This window comes from Varanus komodoensis, unplaced genomic scaffold, assembly GCF_004798865.1.
Source record: "Varanus komodoensis strain SLA01 unplaced genomic scaffold, ASM479886v1 scaffold40, whole genome shotgun sequence".
NCBI lineage: Eukaryota > Metazoa > Chordata > Lepidosauria > Squamata > Varanidae > Varanus > Varanus komodoensis.
The window spans coordinates 605,989-627,406 of NW_025335942.1; the positions used below are offsets into that span (position 1 = coordinate 605,989).

A 21,418-nucleotide genomic window follows, 5' to 3' on the forward strand; every position below is an offset into this window, starting at 1 on the left:
TGAGTCACAAAGGACTTTGAGGGCACAATGAGCTCACAGGCAATTCACGGTCCCTGCCAATGACCTGCAAGAAGAGATTCCTCCTTGTCACAACATGTTAGGAAGGTCAGTGCTGGGAGAAAAGCGTTTCCCATGGAAGCTGCTCTGTCATAATTTACTGCTCCTGATTTACGAAGCTGCTTTCTATTCTCTCTTCGCACCACCATGCCTGGTGAGACTGGAAGTAGCTCTTTGGCTCTTATATGGCTTCTCCATCTCCCTTGCGGTATGCAGAATGTGATTCCCCGACCAGAACAGAACATCTCCCCCAGCACTATTAAAACTACCAGACAAGACACATAATGAAGGGTGCAAAGAAGGTGAAGAAGTCACATGAAGCCCAAAGCTCCCCATGCACAGTGATGGGGGCCTGAAGGACCATTTCTTCAAAGGCTGATGAAGTAATTTCAGGTGCTTAATAAAAATAAAGCCATTATCTCAGCCCCAAACAGCACGATCTCAAACTCTGTGGAAATCTGTTGCATGTGTAGACTGGATCTTCCATGACAGCATGTATCTGACTCATTGAACAAAACATGGAAGCTCCTACTGAAATATCACCTCTTCTGTCCTGGAGCTCCTGAAATCTGGACAGATCTGGATCTGGGTCAAAATGTTTGTTGGTTTCATTTTCATACCACTCAATAGCTGAGGCTCTCTGGGCAGTTAATGAAAGTTAAACAATAAGCCAACTAAGCTAATGATGAGAAGAATTCTAAGCATGGGGATTTTTCTGTTCATCTTTTTCAGTGCAGGTTCTACCATCATTCTGTACACTGTGGGAGTCCATTTCACTGAGTACGCAGGAAATCCCCTTTGCTCTCCAGGATGTGGTCACCTTAACAATGATTAAGATCCCCAGGAGAGAACCACAAGAGTGCTGAAGAAAAAGCAAAGAACCAAAACGCTGAACACATCTGCTTTACCCAGAATGGTGGCTTGCTGCCAAGAACGTGTACTAAGCATGAGATCACAGTAAAAATTTACAAAAGTAATTGAACACTTGAAGCAGAAAATATTAGAAGCAGCATCTGCTTTTTTAATTTGATAAATAACTATTTGGTGCAGGGCAAAGGATGAAGATTTTGAAAGCGATATAAATTCCACATTTTCAAACTATTACAAGCAAATTATTTTAAGATGTGTTTTTTGTTTATATCATTGTTAAATTATGCAATATGGATATTTTCTGAAATTCACACTGTGAGTCCTAAAGCAGCAAAGCCTTGGATGAAATGCCACACGTAAAATAACCAAGCTGCTTCACCTCAGAGAAGCCAATTTTCACAGGCAGAATCTTCTAATTTGAGATGCAAAAGGGAAAACTGGTGGACAAGATGGAAATAGCTTCAGCATGCCAACAGGGGTGCACGGCAGATGCAGGAACAAGGACGCACACACACAACGATGTTCTCTGGACCCAGGAAGGCACACTTGGCCATCTCTCCCCTGAGCGTAAGTATACTAGAATCATAGACTAGAAGAGCTGGAAGGGGCCAGAGGACCACCGGGTCCAAACCCCTGCTCTGTGCAGGACTCCAAGTTCAAGCATCCCTCTCAGATGGCTGCCCAGTTGCCTCCTGAATGCCTCTAGCATGGGAGAATCCACAAGCTCCCGAGGTGATTGGTTCCAGATATATCCTTTTGTATTAAAACTGTGCTAAGAATGCACTGAGTTAGGAAAGCAGAGTATAGATACGAAAAACAGACACTATAGCAAGATATGAAGCCCTTCCGAAGGTAGAAGGTTCAGCCTCCACTATCCCCATGTTGGTTTTCTGAAGAGAAAAAATTTCTGGCCCTGAGGATATGGAGGTGCACTTGAAAGCTCCTATGTCTGCACTGATGGCTGAAATTTCACAAACTAAGGAGGAGGCTAAACACTGTTTGGCGACAGAATTTCACTGCCCTGTGCAGTTACTCATAGCTCTGTATAGCTACTTCCCCATGACTAATAAAACTAGAATAAACTATACACAATAGAAAAATATTATATCTATAGCACGGAATATAAGTAATAATATTTATTCAGTCTTTAAATAGATAAAAAATAAACTGAATTATGCAAAACAAGAGATCATTACAATGTGTTCAAGTTGCACAATTTATGCAGAATCCATAATTTAACTGTCCTGGAAGGTGGCACAAAATTTTGTCATCCTGCCAGTAGAGTATGCAGTGTCTTGAGGAAGGGTATGATCCACCCATTCCACTTCTAGAGTATCTGTCTGAGGCCAGGCATCTCTGCGGGAGGCCGGCATCTGACGCAGCACCAGGCCTCGGATGGCGCTGCCTGCAAGGCATGAATTCTGCCATGGGCATTCCCATGGGAAGCATGCCATTCTGCAGCCTCTCCTTTCAATGATTTACCTTGTCATCCTGTGAGTCGGGCTGGAGTAGACTGTGCTGCTGGATTGCCATTGGAGGGGGAAGCGGCACGGCATCAGGTCCTTCTTCACCTTCTTCCTCTCCACAGCTCTGCATGCCTGAGGAGGAGGATTTGGAGAGGGTGCCACTGCTCAAGCCCTCATTCCTCCCTCTCTGCAAACATAATGATGATCACACGTTGCATTTATACAGGACAATGTGCAAAATACTTCACAGACCTTCTCCCTATAGTTGTAAGGACCACCTGATAAAGTAGTCCAGTAACTCTTGATATATAACTCAGTCTCCAAGCCACTGTGCAAAACTGGCTGTGTCTCCCTCAGTAATATCATATTTAGTTTTAGCCTTAAAATTCTCAGCCCAGAGAGAAACCTAAAGACCCTTTAACTGGTCTTGTATTATTTGGGGAAGTTTACTTCCTTTAGGTTTACTTCCTGCTGGTGAACAAAGCAAGACCACTCCAAATTCAACTTTATTTATGGAAAAAGGACAGCTTCATGCTCACACCAGCAGGAGCAGCTAAGTTGGAATCTTGCATACAATATAAAGGGCTGGGTTCAGACTAAGTACATTGCAATTACTTCCCACTGAAATTTATGGAACCTGTACTATTAGTAACCTGTCTCACCGAGTTCAGTGGGAACGAAGTTCAACTAACTCAGTCTGGATCTGACACCAAGTTTTGAATTCATGGCATTACAGATTTTTGAAGCTGGTATTAATGCCCTTAAAAGAAACTAAAAACTGAGTATTTAAGCAATTGTGTATTTAAAACCAAGAGGACATGACTATGGCTCAGTTCAGACAATGACTTAAAGTACAGTTTATTTAACTGGTAATAAGGATGTTGGACTTGTATGCTTCTGAAATGAAAGCTCTGACTTGCACTTTAGAACAAATCACAGTTCTGAGCTATGTCAGAATGTGAAGCTGTTTGGAAATGTGGTTTGTTTTAGTCCAAATTTCTCAACAGACCAAACCAAACCAAACTCTTAGTTTGATCATGGCTTATTTAAACTAATTTTTCTTAGGTCAAACCATAGTTCCCCAGGTTCTGACAGCCAGGTTCATATCCTGGTTTTCAGAAAGTTCTCAAACTGCAGTTCCCCAGTTCAGAAATCATGGGATAAAACATTGTAGGTTGGACAAAGATCACTGAGCCAAGCCAACATTGCTAAATCTGCATACTGAAATTACATCTATCAATACTCTTCAATACAACAGCACCAGGCTCATGCTCCTAAGTTAAAACCATTAATAAAAAAGAATACTTTTAAAACATAAGCAGTAAATCTTAACCATACATCCTTTTCTGCTGCTACTTCATGTGTTAGCTGAAGTTAGATAGCAGTTGCTTTGAGCAATATTCTGCTTTAGTTCTGCAGTGCAATGCAATGTTGATTATGTTGGCAATGATGAAGCATAGATGCTCCTATTCAGCTGTCTCATAAGATCGTTTCAATATGCAATGAAACAGAGTGAAGAGATAAAGCAACACATATGGGGGAATGAAAGCAGCCACATGTGGTTGTTTATGGAAAAGTGAAGTCAAAGATCCAAGAAACAAACTGCTTGCTAAGTGTTTTGTCAAAAAATTAAGATAAGGAATTCTCTTCCCCTGCTCATAAAATAGCAGCTCAAGCATGGTGCCTCCTCAAATCTAACTGAAAAGCACCGTGAGGCGGTATGGTAAGATCTTCCCCTTAGAAGAAATAGGAGATCTGGCATTTCTGTTCCCATAGTATGTACCTATCCAGTACCCAGACTGAAACTAGGAAGCACTGCCAACATCTGTATAAAACTAAGCCATGGCATGGACACATACCTCCTCAATAGTCTCATCTTGTGGTGTAGCAGCACTGTCGTCAGAGTCCTTCTGGGAGCCGGTGTCAGCACTCTTGCGGACTTCTCGGCTCTTTTTATGCTTGTGGGCCAGTTTCTTCACATGGCCATCTGCCTTTCCACTGCTAAGCCGCCTCACTGGGCTGGTGAGCCATTTCCTCAGGGTGTTGCCTGGGCGCTTTGGGCCTGGGGAGCTCTGGGCACCAATCATATGAGGCTGGAGGGATGTGACAGAGGCGGGAGGGCTGGCATCGTTGCTGGAGACCGAAAGAGAGTCTGGAAGGGAGAACGGAGGAACATCATGAACACCAGAAAAGGGGGCGGGGAAGAAGAGTTCTCTCAGCAACCAAAGTAATCCTTTCACCCATGGCTTGTACGAACCATGGTAAATGATCGTCTGGAATGGGCCACAGCCAAACAGTTTCAGCCTGATTTCTCGACTGAGTACCTGTGCGGAACTGAGGAATGCTTGTGCCAAAGAGCGCAACCACAGTGTGGACGTTAATGTTTTAGAGCACTCTTTCCCAACTGGATGCTCCCCAAATGTGTTGAACTACAGTGCCATAATGACTGAGAAGCTTGCCCAATGGTCACTGTGGGAACGGAAGTCTCACCCGCCTGGAAGACACCACACTGGGAAATGCTTTTTACAGTCACCAGCCATGATGACCAGGATGTCAGTCATCAAGTGTGGACTCTCCCTGCGGTTGCCATGCAGCTCTATATGGCTACTTGCCCTTGTACGATTTATATCGCTCCAGATAGATAACGAATTCATAGGCACCATTGTGACGCGTTTGCCACTCCTGTTGTGATGACTTGGCCATTGCATTACCCAGCACCCACATGGATCATATGGATCACAAATGGATCAGTGAATGGATGGACGGACGGAGCAGTAGTTCTGTGCCAGCACTACTGGCTCTTGAGCCGATGCGATGAACAGACCCCGTTGCATCATCGGCAACCCACTGTGACAACTTTGCCCAGCACTTTAGGGATAAATCATTCAGATTCGCCATGAATTGGACACCACAACTGATATGGTCCTGGAACGGGAGGTGTCCAGAGCGCCATCTGGTCTGCCTTTGCTGAATAAGTTTCAGTCACTGAGGCCTGAGGATGTGGACAAGATGCTCGGACAAGCCCAACCCACCACCTACCTACTTGACCCTTACCCTTCATGGCTGCTCACCAAAGCCAAGGATGCCTCTTTAAGGGAGGGTCAGGTCCCTGCACCCTTGAAGGAGGTGGTGATCAGATGCATCCTGAAGAGGGCAACCCTGGGCCCAGAGATTGCCTCTAACTATGGACTGGTGGCTAGCATCCCGTTCTTGGGCAAGGTGCCCAAGCGAGTGGAGGCCAGGCAACGCCAAGCTCTCTTGGAGGAAATGGATCATCTGGACCCATTTCAGCCTGGATTCAGACCTGCCTATGGGCTGAAACTGCCTTGGTTGCCATGTATGATGATCTGTGGAGGGAGAGGGACAGGGGGAGTGTGCCCCTGTTGGTTCTCCTGGATCTCTGAGTGGTTTTCGCTATTCTCGGCCATGGTATCCTTCTGAATAGGCTGGCCAAGTTGGGGACTGGAGGCACTGCTCAGCAGTGGTTCTGCTCCTACTTGGAGGGCCAATTCCAGAAAGTGGTGCTGGGGGATTATGGCTCTGCGCCATGACAGTTGTTCCATGGAGTTCCACAGGATTCCATTTTATCCCCCATACTGTTCAACATCTACATGAAACCACTGGGAGAGGTCGTTCAGAGGTCTGGGCTGAGGAGTCATCAGTATGCTGATGACACCCACCTTTACCTCTCTTTTACATCTGGTCCAGCAGTGGCTGTCCTTAACCAGTGCCTGGTTGGAGTGATGGGCTGGATGAGGGCCAATAAACTGAGACTTAATCTAGTCAAGATGGAGGTCCTGTTGCTAGGTGGTTCACTCTCCAGGTAATTAATCTTTGCCCTGTTCTGGATGGGGTTATACTCCCCCTAAGGGAAAGGTGCTTAGTCTGGGAGTGCTCCTCAAGCCAGAGTTATCCTTGAGTTCCAGGTGACTACTGTGGTGAGGAGCACTTTCCTTCAGCATTGGTTGATCCATCAATTACGCCCTTATTTGGATGAGCAGAACCTAGCAACGTGACCCATGCTCTGGAACCGCCCAATTGGACTATTGCAACATGCTCTATGTGGGGCTGCCCTTGAAGACGGTCCGGATACTGCAATTGCTTCAAAATGGAGCAGCCTGGCTGCTAGCAGGGACCAGCAGATATACACACACAGTGCAGGTCCTGCATCATCTGCACAGGCTTCCAGTTGAAGTCTGTGCCCAGAATAAGCTGCCAGTGATGACTTATAAAGCCCTAAATGGCTTAGGACCTGGATATTTGGAGGAACACCTCCTTCGATATATACCTGCCCGGCCTCTAAGATCTGAAGCGGAGGTCCTTCTCCAGGATCCCTCTTGGAAGTAGATCAGAAGAGTGGCTACCCAGAGAAGGGCCTTCGCTGCGTTGGCGCCCCAACTATGGAATGAGCTACCTAGAGAGGCGTGCCTGGTGCCAATGCTTTTTTCATTTTGGCGCCAGGCCAAACCCTTTTTATTTTCCCAGCATTTGAAATGTTAGTATTGTTTTTAACATTGAATTTATATAACATTGCGATGCTGTGTCTTGTTTATTTATGTTATTGCCACCCTGAGACACTGTGAAGGGTGCGATCCAAAAATTTTAACTGACTAATTAACATAAATAAATTCTGTATTTAAAATTATTTTGCAAAAATCTTTCTGGTTTTTACTAGACATTGGGAATGGTGTGAAGCTATACTGGAGACAAGAATGCCCAGCACCTGAGACTAGTCTCTCCCACTCCCAACCAAAGTCATATTCACCAGAGCCAAGAACTTGGTGCGTGTTTGTTTTTTAAAGCTTGGTTTCTCACCAAGTTGTGTGCCCAGTACCACATTCTACAGGTTTCTGGTGTTCCAGAAGAATGTAAGCCCAGAACTCTATCATGGCTTCAAGCAGCATCATTTGCTGAAACTCTCTCTTTTGGTAAGCAGATGGGGAAGGACAAAAGGGAAAGATGAGAAGGTTTTACTATGAAATTATATCCCCCCCCCCGCACATTATTATATGAAACCTGGTAAGCAAATTGATTACATAGAAAATGCCACTCTGGATCTATTTTAAAGTTCACTATACTTGCGGAAAGATAGCCACTAAGTATTTCCCTCTTTCCTCATAATAAGATAATACACATCTTGTTAAGTCTTTGAATAAAACTCATATCTATCTAAAGCTGGCCAAGCGCATTGTCCAAGTTCATAAAACTATTCATAAATACAGACACCAGATGAGCCTTTGGGCTTCTCTTGTCCTTTTATCAAATTACTCGGTGCACTTTTGCTTAGACAATCCTTAAATTCTCAAAGGGATAATTTACTACCCTCTTCTCGAGGCTTAAGTACAGCTCCATATGTGCCTCTGCTAATGGAGGTAAATGCTCATAGCAAGTCCATGCAAACAAAACAGAACAAAACGGAAATGGGAACAGAATGATTAAGCCATCATCAAAATGGACAACAAATTCAAACTCTTCCAGCCAAGTAAGCAGCACTGCTCACTCTAAATTCAAAACTAGAAAAAAAATCTAACCATAATTATGTGTGATAAAGTTTTGTTTTAGAAACAAATTGCACCAGTCATGTCCATTACTAAATCAATGAGGGGCCTCTGCCTCAGATTTTCTTGCTAGATTCCATAACTAACTGCCCCTCATCCAAACACATCGCACACAAGTGCATCTTCCGTTATCTGAGGAATAAGTGCACTTCATATAGGTTAAGGCTGGTATTTATCCTTCTACTGCATGATTATGTTCCACTGAAGAGTCACTATGCACCAAGAGCAGCAGAGACAAAATCCATACTGTTCAAGTCTCTTTTTATAATATTCCCCTCCCCTCCCCTCCCCTCCAATGGGTATGCAAAGCCCTTGACAGGAAAACACAGCAATGAACAACTTAAGGGACAAACGACTTTCCCTTACTTTCCTGTGTCTGCCCCACTGTACAAGTCATGAACATAACTCAAGCAACAAAAATTAAAGGAAAAAGAAAACGAAAATCCACTTATTAACACTGTGACGATTTCTGTCAGTTCCAATATACTTGTTTCCAGGCATCTTCACTTCCAAAGCCATTTAACTTCTTAGACATGTTTCCCTTACAGTGTTACACTACAGTGTAGCCATACAGTGTTTTAGTGTAAACAACATAGGACAAACATCTTTAGAAACACATGGTATATACTTGTTAGGGAAGAGGGACTGGTCGCAAGTGAACATTCTTCTCTAGTAAGCTTCCTGCTATGAAAAAACCCCAGAGCCTTCACTTTTAGTTTGGCACCGAGCCTGGCATTACTCACAAAGAAAGATAAATCTAAGTCCATGCTTGCCTATATTCATATAACCCTGAAACAGTCCTCTCCAACCTGATGTTTTCCAGATGTGTTGGAACACAAAGAACCAACATGCACGGCCATGCGCGGCTGGGGAAGGGAGCTCCACATGCTACAGTACCAGCAATCAACGTATCGGCAGCATTATATCAAGAATGTAAAGTTGCACTTTGTTTCGTGACAAGGCAGTAAATTCTCATTCCTGAGAGACTTGTGGATACTTCCCTAAGCAAGGTAAAACAGGATGCCTTTTTCAGATCAACAGAGGAAATTCCCTTTGCCACTGGGACTAAAGCAAAATCAAATAACTGTATCTAAGACTATTAGCTCATACTGCACAATGGCCTGTTCTATTTGAAGAGATCAGTGGTAATATCTACTCTTACCATTTTATGAGAAGGGGAAGGAATGTTTGATTATGAATCAATATGAGCAGAAGTCCATTTTTACTATTGACAGATGGAGATAACTTGCTGCTTTTTAACAGCAATCATCTTGCAAGCTGAGACCACACATTAAAAGAAAGACAAGGGCTGGTATTCCTTGCCTGCCCGCCCCTTTGCTCATTCACTAGTGTGCTGTGATAGTAAAAAAGCTGGACTTAAACCAAGAGGGTCTGGACCCAATTAGCTTCAATCCCCTTTTCAGCTACGAAGCTTCAGTGGGGGGGGGGGGGGATTACTCAAGTCACTTTATTCAAACTTCACAGTCCAAATGCTGTTCAATTGCTGTTCCGATCTCCTTGGAGGAAGGGGCTGGATACTACTGAGAGAAGCAAGGCAGCGAGCTTCAAGGCACAATTAAGTTCCACAGCCAAGTCACAAAGGCTCTGCGTGTTCCTGGCTACATTTTAATATGATTTTTGACTCAGCGGGAGACCACAGAAGCACAGGATGTCACACAGTTCTGAGACCCTCTCTCCTGGCCATAGTTGGTGCTGCTTAGAGATGCTACAGGTCAGGCGTAGGTTTGCATTACTGCAGCTCAAGTTCACCGGTAGATCTGGGTAGCCCCTGTTCACACAAAGCATGGTGACATATAGTATGTATGGGTGTTTTATACTTCTTGTACCTACACTTCTTGCATATTTATTTTATTAACTGTAGTTGCATTCAGGGGTGTTGTTATGAGGATAAGATGGAACTGTATAAGCTCCCTTGGGTTGCACAGAAGAGCAAAAATCTAGGCTATACATGCAATGTAGTAAGTGTGATGGTTCAGTGGACTTGCTGAACCCCGGCTCCCATGTTCTGCAGTCGATTTGGGATGACCTTTGAGGATATACCATGGCAGAAGAGCTGTATGCAACCTGACTGCTACCGGATGCAAGCTGAGCAAGACTAAGATACACTTGATTTAGGACTGTTCCTACAACAAAAACCTGAGGAAGTTCTTTGTCCTTTCCTGTCGGCACTGCTGTGGCAGCAGCACAAGGCTTTGTCCTCGAGCTCTGATAACAAGTCCGAGAAACACTTTCAAGCACACAGAAACTGGGATCTGGGGAAACCAAGTGCGTACACATGTACTGGTGGGTGCAGGAGTCCTTGAGAATATACCAAATTTAAGCTGTCATCATCCAGGCTTCCCCAGATCTGCAGGCAATGTATGCATGTATGTATTATTGGATTTAAATGTATGGCTCTCAGACTCTGTTGGACCGCAACCTCCAGAGTGCCTCACCAGTGGCTCTGCTGGCTAAGGGTGATGGAGGCTACAGTCCAAAATCTGGGCCATCACAAGCTTAGGCCTTTGAACCAGGGACTGAGTCTGCTCTGAACTCACCAGATGGCTTTAGGCCAACCACTAGCATCCCATCTGCTACCAGTGATCTTCACACAGCCATACCAAAAGTTATGAAGAACATACAGGAAAATTCTGAAGAGGCATAGAAATGCAAAGTGCTCACATATTGCCTTTCTGTGCAATAAATCAAACAGTGGCCGTTTATTAGATATGAAGGGCCTCATGCAGATTTCCTATGTGGAAGTGAAGGTGATGTAAGAAGACTGAAGACTCTTGCAGTTGGACTGTAAAAAGCACTTGGACACAGAGCATCGAAGGGAACTCAGCCTGAAGTCATTTCCTTTTGTGTTGACATGGGAAACAGGCCATTTCCCAATTCATATGAAACAGTTTTTTTTTTTTTTTTTTTTTTGGGCGGGGGGATAATAGTAAATTAACTAAAGTTTAACTTGGAATGCCAAAATTCACATATCTATCCCAATGCAGCTCTCTCTCTCTCTCTCCTTCCCATGTTGACTGACAACCTTGGAACAAAATTAAGCCAGTGTGCATAGTGGGCAGTGTGCTAAAGGAGGGGCTGTTTCAAGCCCCCACTTCATGCTTACCGGGTGGTCTTGGCCCAGTCACCCTTTCTCAGCCTAACTGACCACACAGGCGAGGATGTGAGGGAGCGAGAGAGAGAAATGACACACAGATAGATGTGCCATTCCTACAAATACACTACTTTGAGTGCCTTGAAATTTGGATTAAAAACGCTAAAAAATTAAGCAACATTACGGCCGGGGCAACGGCAAGTCAGGCATTGCCATTACACAACACGGTTCCTTGCTGGGGTTTGGGGAAAGCACAGCTTATCCTATCCTGCCTTCATAAACATGGATTTGTGCTGTTGCAGAATTCCCTTAGATTTCTGTCCTGCGCATTCCAAAGTGTCAAATTAAGGTTCTTTAGGAGGGAAGGAGGGAAGGAAGGAGAGGGAAGGAAGCCCTCTAAGCATGTAACTACTCTTCATTAGACTAGCCCACAAACCACAGTAATTTCCAAACCATACCTAAAGCAAATAAGATGCATAACCTAAAAAGCTAATTTTGCAATCCACAAAATACAAAATCAGCTACAAACGAAGCAAAAGCCTGCTTGAAAGTCATAACCGTGTCTGACAGATCAATAGCCATTAGTCAAGGTGGCTAAATTGATTTTCTGTGTTTTGATGCACTATGCCTCTTATTACCAGATGCCGAGGTCAAGCATGAGATGGCCATCACCTGCACCGCCTTCACATGTGCATCTCAGGGGCACTTTCAGATTCAATTACATGCTGTAGTAAATGGACTGTTGGTACAATCCCCCAGCAGGCCAGATCAAATATTCTCAAGTCCCTTTTCTTAAATGGCCCTTATTTCTGACTCAACATCACTTTCAAAGCAGAGAGAAAAGTAAACCATTCCACCATGTCGCCATTTCTAAAAGTCAGAAGCTGCATGGGTAGTACAGAATGGAAATACTGGGCTGCATGGCCCCTGGAGTCATAACTTGTGTCCAACAGATCAAGCCGTCTGACATAACGGCAGCCTGGACTTACTAGAGGCACTGAGTCCCAGAATGTCAGTGACCAGGACAAGAGTGACATCTGCAGGTGACAAACAAGAACAGAAAGCGAGACGGGTCTATTTCACTTATTACACAAATCAGCAAACTCGGCAAGGACACACAGTCAATCCTGTTCGGAGATAGATGGTTCCATATCAATTTAGTGTTTTCTACATTTCTAAAGTCACTGCTACTGAAGGAGCACCGTCATTATGCATAGCAGGGTTTACCCATCCAATTACCAATTTTAATAAATTCAATAAATTTGTATTTATTGCCTGAATAAATTAAGCTTTTACGTAACTCTAATACGTCAAACATGGTAAATTTATGAGCAAACCAGCTGAACATTTTAGGTTGATATTCTATGTCTGATCATAGGGAACTTCAGCAAGTACTCTCTGAAACCTCTGAACCATCCAAGAATCCAGGTGAAGAAGGAAAACTGGGAGTCAGAGCTTGATTGAGGTATACTATTTCTTCCTCTTTGTGAGGAATTGGTTGACGCTGGCGCTGAGAAATCTGTTTTAAATTTTAAAGGAAGAACTACTGAGAGCTTACTTACCTAGGGAAGATGCTCTTACCTATTATGAATGTTAATATTTAACTGCCTGAAAGAAATCTGAAGCTATTAAGTAAAGAGTAGCATTTTATTCCCCACTGTTAATAATTCCATTAAATAATAACCATCATAATTTTGCTCACAATCTGTCAAGACCATCAATTTATTTTAGGTACAGAGGATTAATTCTGGAAGCAAGGGTCAGATTTATAGCTTTATCAAACATTGGCAGAGTTCCATAAACCAAAGACTTAAAGCTGCTGTGGGTCTTTTGTTTATTTTTAAAGAAAGAGGTGGGATAACCTCTTTTTCTGTCACATGTGATGGCAGGGGCTGCATAATCTACAGTAGACTTCATTCAGGTCTACGCACAGCGCTACATTCATCTGCTTCTAACCAGAACAAGTCTGGAAGCGCATACTATGGCCTTTCTTTTTCTTTTCGCATACCATGATAAGTGTGACTCTGGTCATCTGTTGAGAATTTGGGCATGACTTGGAGCATCCCAAAACGCCTACTGGATGGATAAGAGACCACTTGGAGCTTGCAGCTGATAAATAAATCATTTCAATCAAAAGAACAAAAGAGTGTGGGGGATGCTTTCCCCCCATTTTTAAAGGTGTTTTTTCCTGGCCTTCCCATCTCCAATACTGTTTGCTCAGCTAGTGCAGCGGATGCATGTCTCTCACATGAAAAACACCTTAACTCGACATGATGTGAGTGAAGCACTCCAAAAGCTGAAGACATTGTTAAGAGATGGTACTGACAGACTAAATGATGCCTTGAGAAATTCAGCTAAATGTCGGACAAATCCACCATACAATCTCCTGAGAGCAATGGCGAACCTCTTTATGCCATAGAGGGACACTGTCATCATCTGAAGAAGTAGCGTTGTGCGCTTGGATCCCCTAATACTGCACATGAGAAGGGCAGGGCAATACCAGAGGAGAAAGCAGGATGCTGGGAAGCAATATTAACTTGACTGTGCCACAATTGCAAGAAGGGGTGCCTACCCTTGTTCTGGGACTGGGCAGGAAAATGGAATTCCCTCTTTCCAAATGTCAAGCAAGGTGTACCTCCAATTTTAATCCGGGGGGGGGGGGGACAGGCAAAGTGTGCCCCGGCTCACAAAAACTTGAAAAACAGTGAGCCAGGGAATGAAACTTAATGTTCATTATTTATTCATTTATTTAACATTTGCATGACCTGTCCCTTTTCAGAGCTTCTAACAACATGCAAACAATGACTAATCTTAGTGGACTATTCCTAAAAAGCCCCTGGGAGTGTTGCATGCAGAATCGCTTTCACCCACTAGACAGTGTAGTCTTAATAGCGAACATACTGGAAAGCTGTGGCCACTCCCAAGGGAATTTCCTCACCAAAGACTTAACATTCCCTATTGAACTACAAAACAGAACAGGATGTAACTCCAATTTCAATGCTATAGCTTGTTAGTTTAACAACAGATTCATTTTACTAATGTATAAGCTCTGAATTATTAAAATAAAAATCCATGCTCTGAAAAAGGGCCATGCCTTTTTCTGAAGATGATCAATACATTACATTTAAACCCTGCTTTTTTTCCTCCTGCCACTCCAAGGGGCTTTCAAGAGTCTCCTCGTCTCCATTTCATCCTCACACCACCCCTGTGAGGAAGGTTAGGCTAAGAGTCTGTGATTGGCTTTATGTCACTCAGTGAGTTTCTGGGTTGAGTGTGGACTAAGACCCATATCACCTGTGCCACCGTCCAACACTCCAACCCATTCTGCAGGGCTTTGTCAGAATTCCTGTTACTTATACAAGTTTTAGGTTTTCTCTTTTTTTTTTGAAAATGTCAAAGCAAAATATAGAACAAAGGATCCACTTCAAAACCAAGGGGAAATGTGAAGGGCCAAATCCTGCACAAGCAGATTTATCTTGGCACTGTGACAATGAAGTCATGGATGCTACTTCAGAGGAAGTGGTCTGAAGTCGTAGTCAAGAGTTGACTGAAAGGTCAGGCAGCCGAATGGCCTATGGCCAAGTTTAGATGTTTGCTGGAATGATCCCTCTGGAAGATTTTCCATTTATTTATTTATTACCTCTAAGAACTTTCCTTCTTGGTTTCCCTCCGCCTTCAGTTATCAAACATGGAGATGATTCGCCCTTCTTGGATTATCTTCTGAAATCAAGTTTGTGGCATGAAAATAGCAGAGAAACTCCTTACCAGTCTGTGGAAGTAATACTAAGAAGTCCCAAGCCAGCACTGCCTTGTACTTATGGGTTAAAATTAGACCCACAAAGAGTTTTTAACTTTTTTTCCCCATCCCATTTCTCCTGTGGAGATGCTGCCTGAATCTCAAGTTTCCATTAGCAATGTGGAGGGAAGGACAATCTCTCCAGTCACATTTAATTTAGAATTAAGAAAGGGGCCTCAGGCTGGTTCACACCTAAATAGGCATTTGTTGATCTGAAGCAAAATGTGCCAGTGCACTCTGCAGCAAAGTGCAGTGTTGAAGGTGAAGGGAGGTGAAGTGCAGGCCCTCTCTGTGGTGTGTCCTTCGTGCTGATTCATTGACAGAAATACTCTTTCTTCCTATTATTCTGGACGTGGCTGCATCACCGACCCCACAGCTCTGTCAGGCAGATGTCATGTGGTTTTCAGGAGGGGCCCACGTGCCAACTGTGACTGTTTGGAAGAACAGAATTCTTTCCTGCACTCAAAGCTTCGGCCTTTTCAGGAGCAAATGTGATCCCCTTGGATACTCCTCCCCATGTGCATTCATCAAAGTAGGATTCCTAAAAAATGAATCCTCAGGTTTCCTAAAATGAGATTTTAACGGCAACTTCCTGCGTATGAATCGTGCACAAAAGAACTTTTGAGAAGCCCTCTCTGAGCAAAGGTAGAAAGGAAACATGGGCCTGCAGTACATTAACCAGCAGACATGCCTCTCTGCAGCACCCAGATGTGCTCCGTTCCAGGAGAGATTTTGCAGCTCATTGTTCTGGCCGACTCTGGCAAGGGTCTACAGCAACACATTTAACAACTTCCATCTGTGCCACAAAGGCGAGGGCTATGTGCTCCTTTCAGACCTGGCTCACGTCCAAGAGTTACACCACCCGGTCAGCTCCACTGGTTACTTTACTGCATTCCAGCCTTCACTCGCTTTTCCTGAGTGCCCTTTCCCAGCTATCTCTCCATGGTAATACTATCCCCAAGTAGGGGTGGAGATATAAATTACACATAGGCACAGCCATCACACTGGATGCGAATGTTTAAATGTTGTGAGAGAAGCGGCACGTTGCACTGAATGAAAATTCATACAGCTTACCCAAAATGGGGCGGCACCAGCTGTACCTGTACATATTCAGTGCATCTGTACACATGGGAAACTGCCCCACACAGTCCAGGCTCATCTGCACAGTATCTACTAGCCCTCCCGGTGAAATACAGTGAAAGAACATGCAATGAGAAGCCCCGTGCAAGGTGCTCCTTCAGCGCTGTGTGTGCGCAGTCCCATCGCAGCAACAGAGCATTCCTCACGCCGAAGAGCATGAGGCAGCTAATACTTCCCTGCATGTGGCTCCCGTATGCACATCTGATTAGAACCGATATAATTTTGCATAATTAAAAAGGACATCTAGATGAAACCTCCTCCCACAATATCGTATTACTCTACAGCAAGGACGTGAAGCTTGTAGCCCTCCAGTTCTTGCCAGACTACAACTCACATCATTCCTTGGCATTGACTATGCTGGTTAGCGCTAATGGGAGTGATGGCCCGACAACATCTGGAGGAACACAAGTTGCCTAATCTGTGTTCAGCATAGAGATCTCCATGTTTTTTGTTACTTGGATTCTCATGTACACTATTCCATGTTGCCTTTCCAATTCATCACTGAAATCTGGATTCTTAGGAGCTGTTAAGAAAGCAGGAAGAATGTCCATGCCATCCTCTGGACACCACTCTGGTTATTTTAACTAAACCTATTTTAAGTTTTAATTATCAAAGTTACATATGATCAGTGTTTAAATTAAGTTTCAGCTTATAGTACGCCAGACTCTTCTGCTGGCTTGGCCACAACATGTCTTACAGGTACTACACAGTTCTGCACAGATCAAAAGGAAGCACAGTAAAACAAGATGGACTGCACAATGTCCAGGAACCAGAAACTTCCTGTCTGGTGACTCAGAGGCCTGAATCAGCACACTGGGGAAGTCTGCCTTTTGCTGGCCATCTGTAAATTGAGGTGCAACTAGGAGAGCTTTAAGGTTGCTTCTGAGTATTTGTTCCCACACTAACATTTGTCGTAATCAGAACTGAAGCCTGGAGGTTTGAGGATGGCAAGGGCGGGCAACCTGCAGCCGGGTCCCGTATGTTGTTGGACTGAAAATCCCCACAGCCCTAGCCAGCAAAGCCAGATAAGCATTGATGGGAAAGCCACATGTTGTCCACCCCAGACTGAAAACAGTAAAATATAAATGTACACGAGTAATTTTTGCTGGTCATGGTTACAATTGCCATTTATGACTCCACCAATGCATGTGGCCACAATGAACATAGTTGAGATCTTCATGGTTGCTTTTGAGAACAATCTTGTGATCCCTGAGAGAATGCCCCTGAGGTCACAGGAACGCCTGGAAGTCTCCTTCCAAGGTTGGAGACAGAGCTCTGGCCTCAGAAGGAGCAGCCAGGGACCCAACCTCCCTCCCTTCTCAGATGGCAGCGAAAGAAGCATGAAACTGTGCTCCTCAGAGAAGAAAACTTGGTATGTTACAGGTGGGGAGGGTGGAAATCAGAAAGACCAGGATACAGGTTATCCTAAATTTCTTCCAGCCTCCTCCCTGCTGCTCCAAAGCATGCTTGCCAGATGGGCTGAAAAGTCAGTCTAGCAAAAATTGGGAAAGATGGAGGATGGAAAGGTGAAGATCGCCTCCATCACTCCTCCCATCCTGCTGGCTTCAGCCTGACATGGCTTAGCCATCTTGGAAACTCCTGAGTTTGGAGGCTTCTGAAGAGCAGGGGCATGACCAGTAAGACTGCCCCCTTAAAGTATCTTTATTATCTTTTGACTCACATGTATCTCTTCCCAGCCACAAATTGAATATGGTTTTAAAACTTGTTTCATGTAACAAACGTGCACTTATTTGCTGTCATGTGTGATCAGTGTGAGCAAGTGGCAAGCTGCAGTTGGCAAATGCATTAAATGCGCAACTGAACGTGTTCATCCACCTGGTTTGGTACAGCATCCATCTTAGAAACACTGTGAGCACTGCAGCTAAGAGACATTTCTGCTAAGTAGCACATCTGGTCAGATGTCAGTCATTCTCAGTAGGGTCTACTCTATGTTTGAAGCAGTAATTCACAATGAACAGTGTAGTGGAACGGCAGAATGCTTCCACTACAAATAACAATAAAAGCTCAGAGTTCCTTGCTATTTTTCCTGCATCTCAAGCATTAGTCAGTTTTCACATATACGTTACAGTAGTTTATGAAAGGTGGAAACCCCTCAAGTAATTCAGACACATGCCCCAGGTCTCTCTACTCCTACTGTTGTAGGAATGCTGGCTGGTATGCTCTGCTGAACGCAGGGAAATGTACATCTCAGTAAATATGGACAGGATTCCACGTATTGTTAGAATATGCTAGATGTTTAAAATACCGAGGCTGTTTTAAAATTACAATCCAGATATGTAAGGAAATATACAAAGACTTAAGTCAATTAAATCTAACGTGACAATGTATTTCAAACATTCATTTACATCCTTTCATCAGGGAAGATTCAACTGCACTCAATACATACCTGTGACAAAAAAAGTGTAAGAAAATCGAATCCTTCAAGGTTTGTTACTATAGTTTTATCAGGAAAGAAAGCCAGTAATTATCTTAAGGTAGTTCCATTTAAATTAATTACTTTTCATGTAAGCTAACTAAACATGTTCATATGATTATTAGATGATGTTAAAACTTTTTTCCGGAACAGATTAAGACATTTGATATTGATACAGGTTGTGTTTTGTGCATCTTGTGATCCTGGACTATAGCAAAGATACCTAATTGGACATTGTTCTAAAAGAAGCATTTCATTTTATGTTCAGTTTTCCCTGAATGCATTTTATCAGAGTGGCTCATTTTTAGAAGACTGGTTCTTCCCTTCCCCTTCCATCCCCAGCCATCACAGCAATTAAAAAGATCAGTACAAGCAAAGAGAAACCACTGCCATTGCATACATTTTAATTCAATTCCTGCTACCACCTGTATTTCATGCAAATAGGACAACTGCTACTGATATTGTTAGATAGCCCATTATAGAAATACAGCAATGCTGGCGTTTCCATTCCTGATTATTCCTTCCTTTAAAACCTGCTATAAATGGACATAATGCTTATTTAATCTTCTACACTTTCCCAAACCCATGTGAGGTATATTTGATTTCTCATTTTCCTTTTGCTAATTTCCTCCCACCTAAACCCTTCTGTTTCTGAAATGGAGGGGAAATTATCACTCCCTCCCCCACCCACCTCACCAGCAATATTTGCTTGCTCTTTGTACCTAGGTCCAGGATCCAGTATTTACAGCTTCCAGGCTGCCCATTTCCACAGTATGGAGAATGAAGAGATTTCAGGGTGTCAATTTGCTCCACTCCGTTGGACATGGTTAGCTGTGAGCTGCTGCAAAACCCCTACTGCACCTCTGCACGCTCCTGGAGAGGATCTCCACACACAGCTGCTCTTCTCCTCCCTTCCCTCTCCCACTACGAACACCCTCCCCAAGGCTCCAGCTCTTATAAAGCCCCTTGTTTTAGCTCCAGTGCAGCAGGGGATGGCTGTCCTCTGACTCTCTGACTCACTGCCCAGCACAGCTCCAGATTTCAGGCTCACACGTGGTGGGAATAGCCAGATGCGATGGCTTACCCTCTACCGTAACTAGCCTAGCCGAAGTTCAAGCAAATTCTTGGCTACTCTATCAACTCGTTCATTTGTTCCCACTGGGAGGCTGTACTTCAGTTAGTGGAAGGACTATGCATAGTTAATTTTCAAGCACTTCTTAGCATGGGGGAAAATGAGGAGTCAGCCCAGAGAGCAGGGGGCCTTTCAGTCAGCTATGATAATTACTAACATATTGTGAAACCATGACCTGGACACATCCGATTCAGAAAATGGATTAGGAATTACACACTTGAGAATGGTGAGTTAGTTCTCCTTTTTGCCACACCATAAAATATTTCCTATACTGGTTCACACATTATGAGTTTTCTAGACAGAAAGCTAGTGTACAGGAAGAAGTATGAAAATCGTGTATTGCTTGTCCAGTATAACAATGGCACACACATGTGTTGCTGCAGGTACGCACAGGGCACACATTTTGCGAGATGGCAGCAAATGGGAGGTGCCAGTTCCAAGCTCTATTTTCCTAAGCTGGAGGCAATCAGGAGCAGTCACACAGAGCAGACACTCACAGAGGATCATGAAATGTTTGCTGAACATTATTTCCTTTTGCACTCTAACTGCTCAGAGCTGCTTCTTTTAGGAACTGCAATGAACACGTTTAATATAATGCTGGAAGCCAAACCTACGCTGTCAAGAAATGGCATTTTTGCTAATTTTAATATAATACCTACTACAACAGAAGTGTGCTATTAATAAGGTTCGACTGGGATAATCCTCCAAACTCTGGTACTGAGGACTGGAAACATATACAGTGATGCCGATGCCTCTTCCAGTTCTGGGTGGCTCTATGATGTATGGACTGGGTAACCAAGCGCTATTGCTAATCTTTGAATCCTGGTTTGCAACCCTCCTTCAAATCAAGGTTTGTAAGTCAGTGTTAAGAATAGGTTGCTTACCCATCACAGATTCTTCTGTTATCTGTATGTTTGCACATATGGCTTCTGTGCTTGCCAGGGAGCCCTCTACAGCTGGTCCATTTTGGTGGGAAGCATCCCGAAACATTCCAGTGTGTATACCCAGGGGGCATGGTCCCACCACTTCTCCTCAGTTCAAAGAGACCTCCACAGCAGCCCGCAAAACCGAATGTCAGTGCAGGCCTCAGCGCGGAGGAGTGAATGGGGTGGGTTGGATGAATGCACAGATGACCACTTGAAGAACCACGGTTACAAAAAACCTGCCTGTTCCTCTTTGCTGACTCCGTGCATCATACACACGGGTTAGACAACTTACCAGTGGAAGACTGGTGCCTCAAGCAAAGACACACTAAAGAACAGATTGGACAGTGAAGGCATCAGTTTAGGCTTCGGTGTTCTATAGTGAAGAGCAAACCTAAGCAGTTGCAACCATGCTGCAGCTGGAGCTACAGAACCGGAGCTCTCACAAGAAGGGTGCTGATGTTGATACAGATACTGTTTGTGCACAGTGTACTCATACCAGCTATGGCAGAGGAGGATAAGCAAGCAGACAGGAGAAAAACAACCTGTACATCCTATACAAAAGTTCATCAAGAAGAGGCTGACAGTTCCTTACAATACCTCTTGTAGTCCCAAGGATTTCCAAAACCTCACACAGCAGGACTTAAAACATGCAAGTGCCTGTCCAGCTTGGAAGAATCCTCACTCAGCACTCAACAAACTTGGTGCTCACAAATAGCCCCTGGACATTGGCCATAGGGACTGTATGTAATCACACCATATGGTGAAACCCCAAGATATGCTAATGAGACTAAACAGGAGGGCTCAGAGATGAGATAGAGTGGTAACAAAGCAGAGGAAACACCCAATGTCAATGTGAAACTAAGTGTTCTTCAAGCTTGTAGATATGAACCAATCCCTTTTGAAGAAGAGGAAGGGCAGCTTGACCAA

At 43.9% G+C, this 21,418-nt stretch overlaps 1 protein-coding gene across 5 annotated transcripts in view; it reads right to left on the minus strand.

Annotated features, from left to right (window-relative positions):
* The window catches only part of TRIO (trio Rho guanine nucleotide exchange factor), a 261,688-nt gene that overhangs the window by 47,619 nt on the left and 192,651 nt on the right, over nt 1–21,418 (minus strand). For all 5 annotated transcript variants that reach the window (XM_044442897.1, XM_044442900.1, XM_044442898.1 and 2 more), the window contains exons 35-36: nt 4,253–4,545; nt 2,410–2,580 (exon numbers count right to left, since the gene is read on the minus strand). In XM_044442897.1, coding sequence (XP_044298832.1) covers nt 2,410–2,580; nt 4,253–4,545 — 464 coding nt within the window. The remainder of the gene's footprint in view (nt 1–2,409; nt 2,581–4,252; nt 4,546–21,418) is intronic.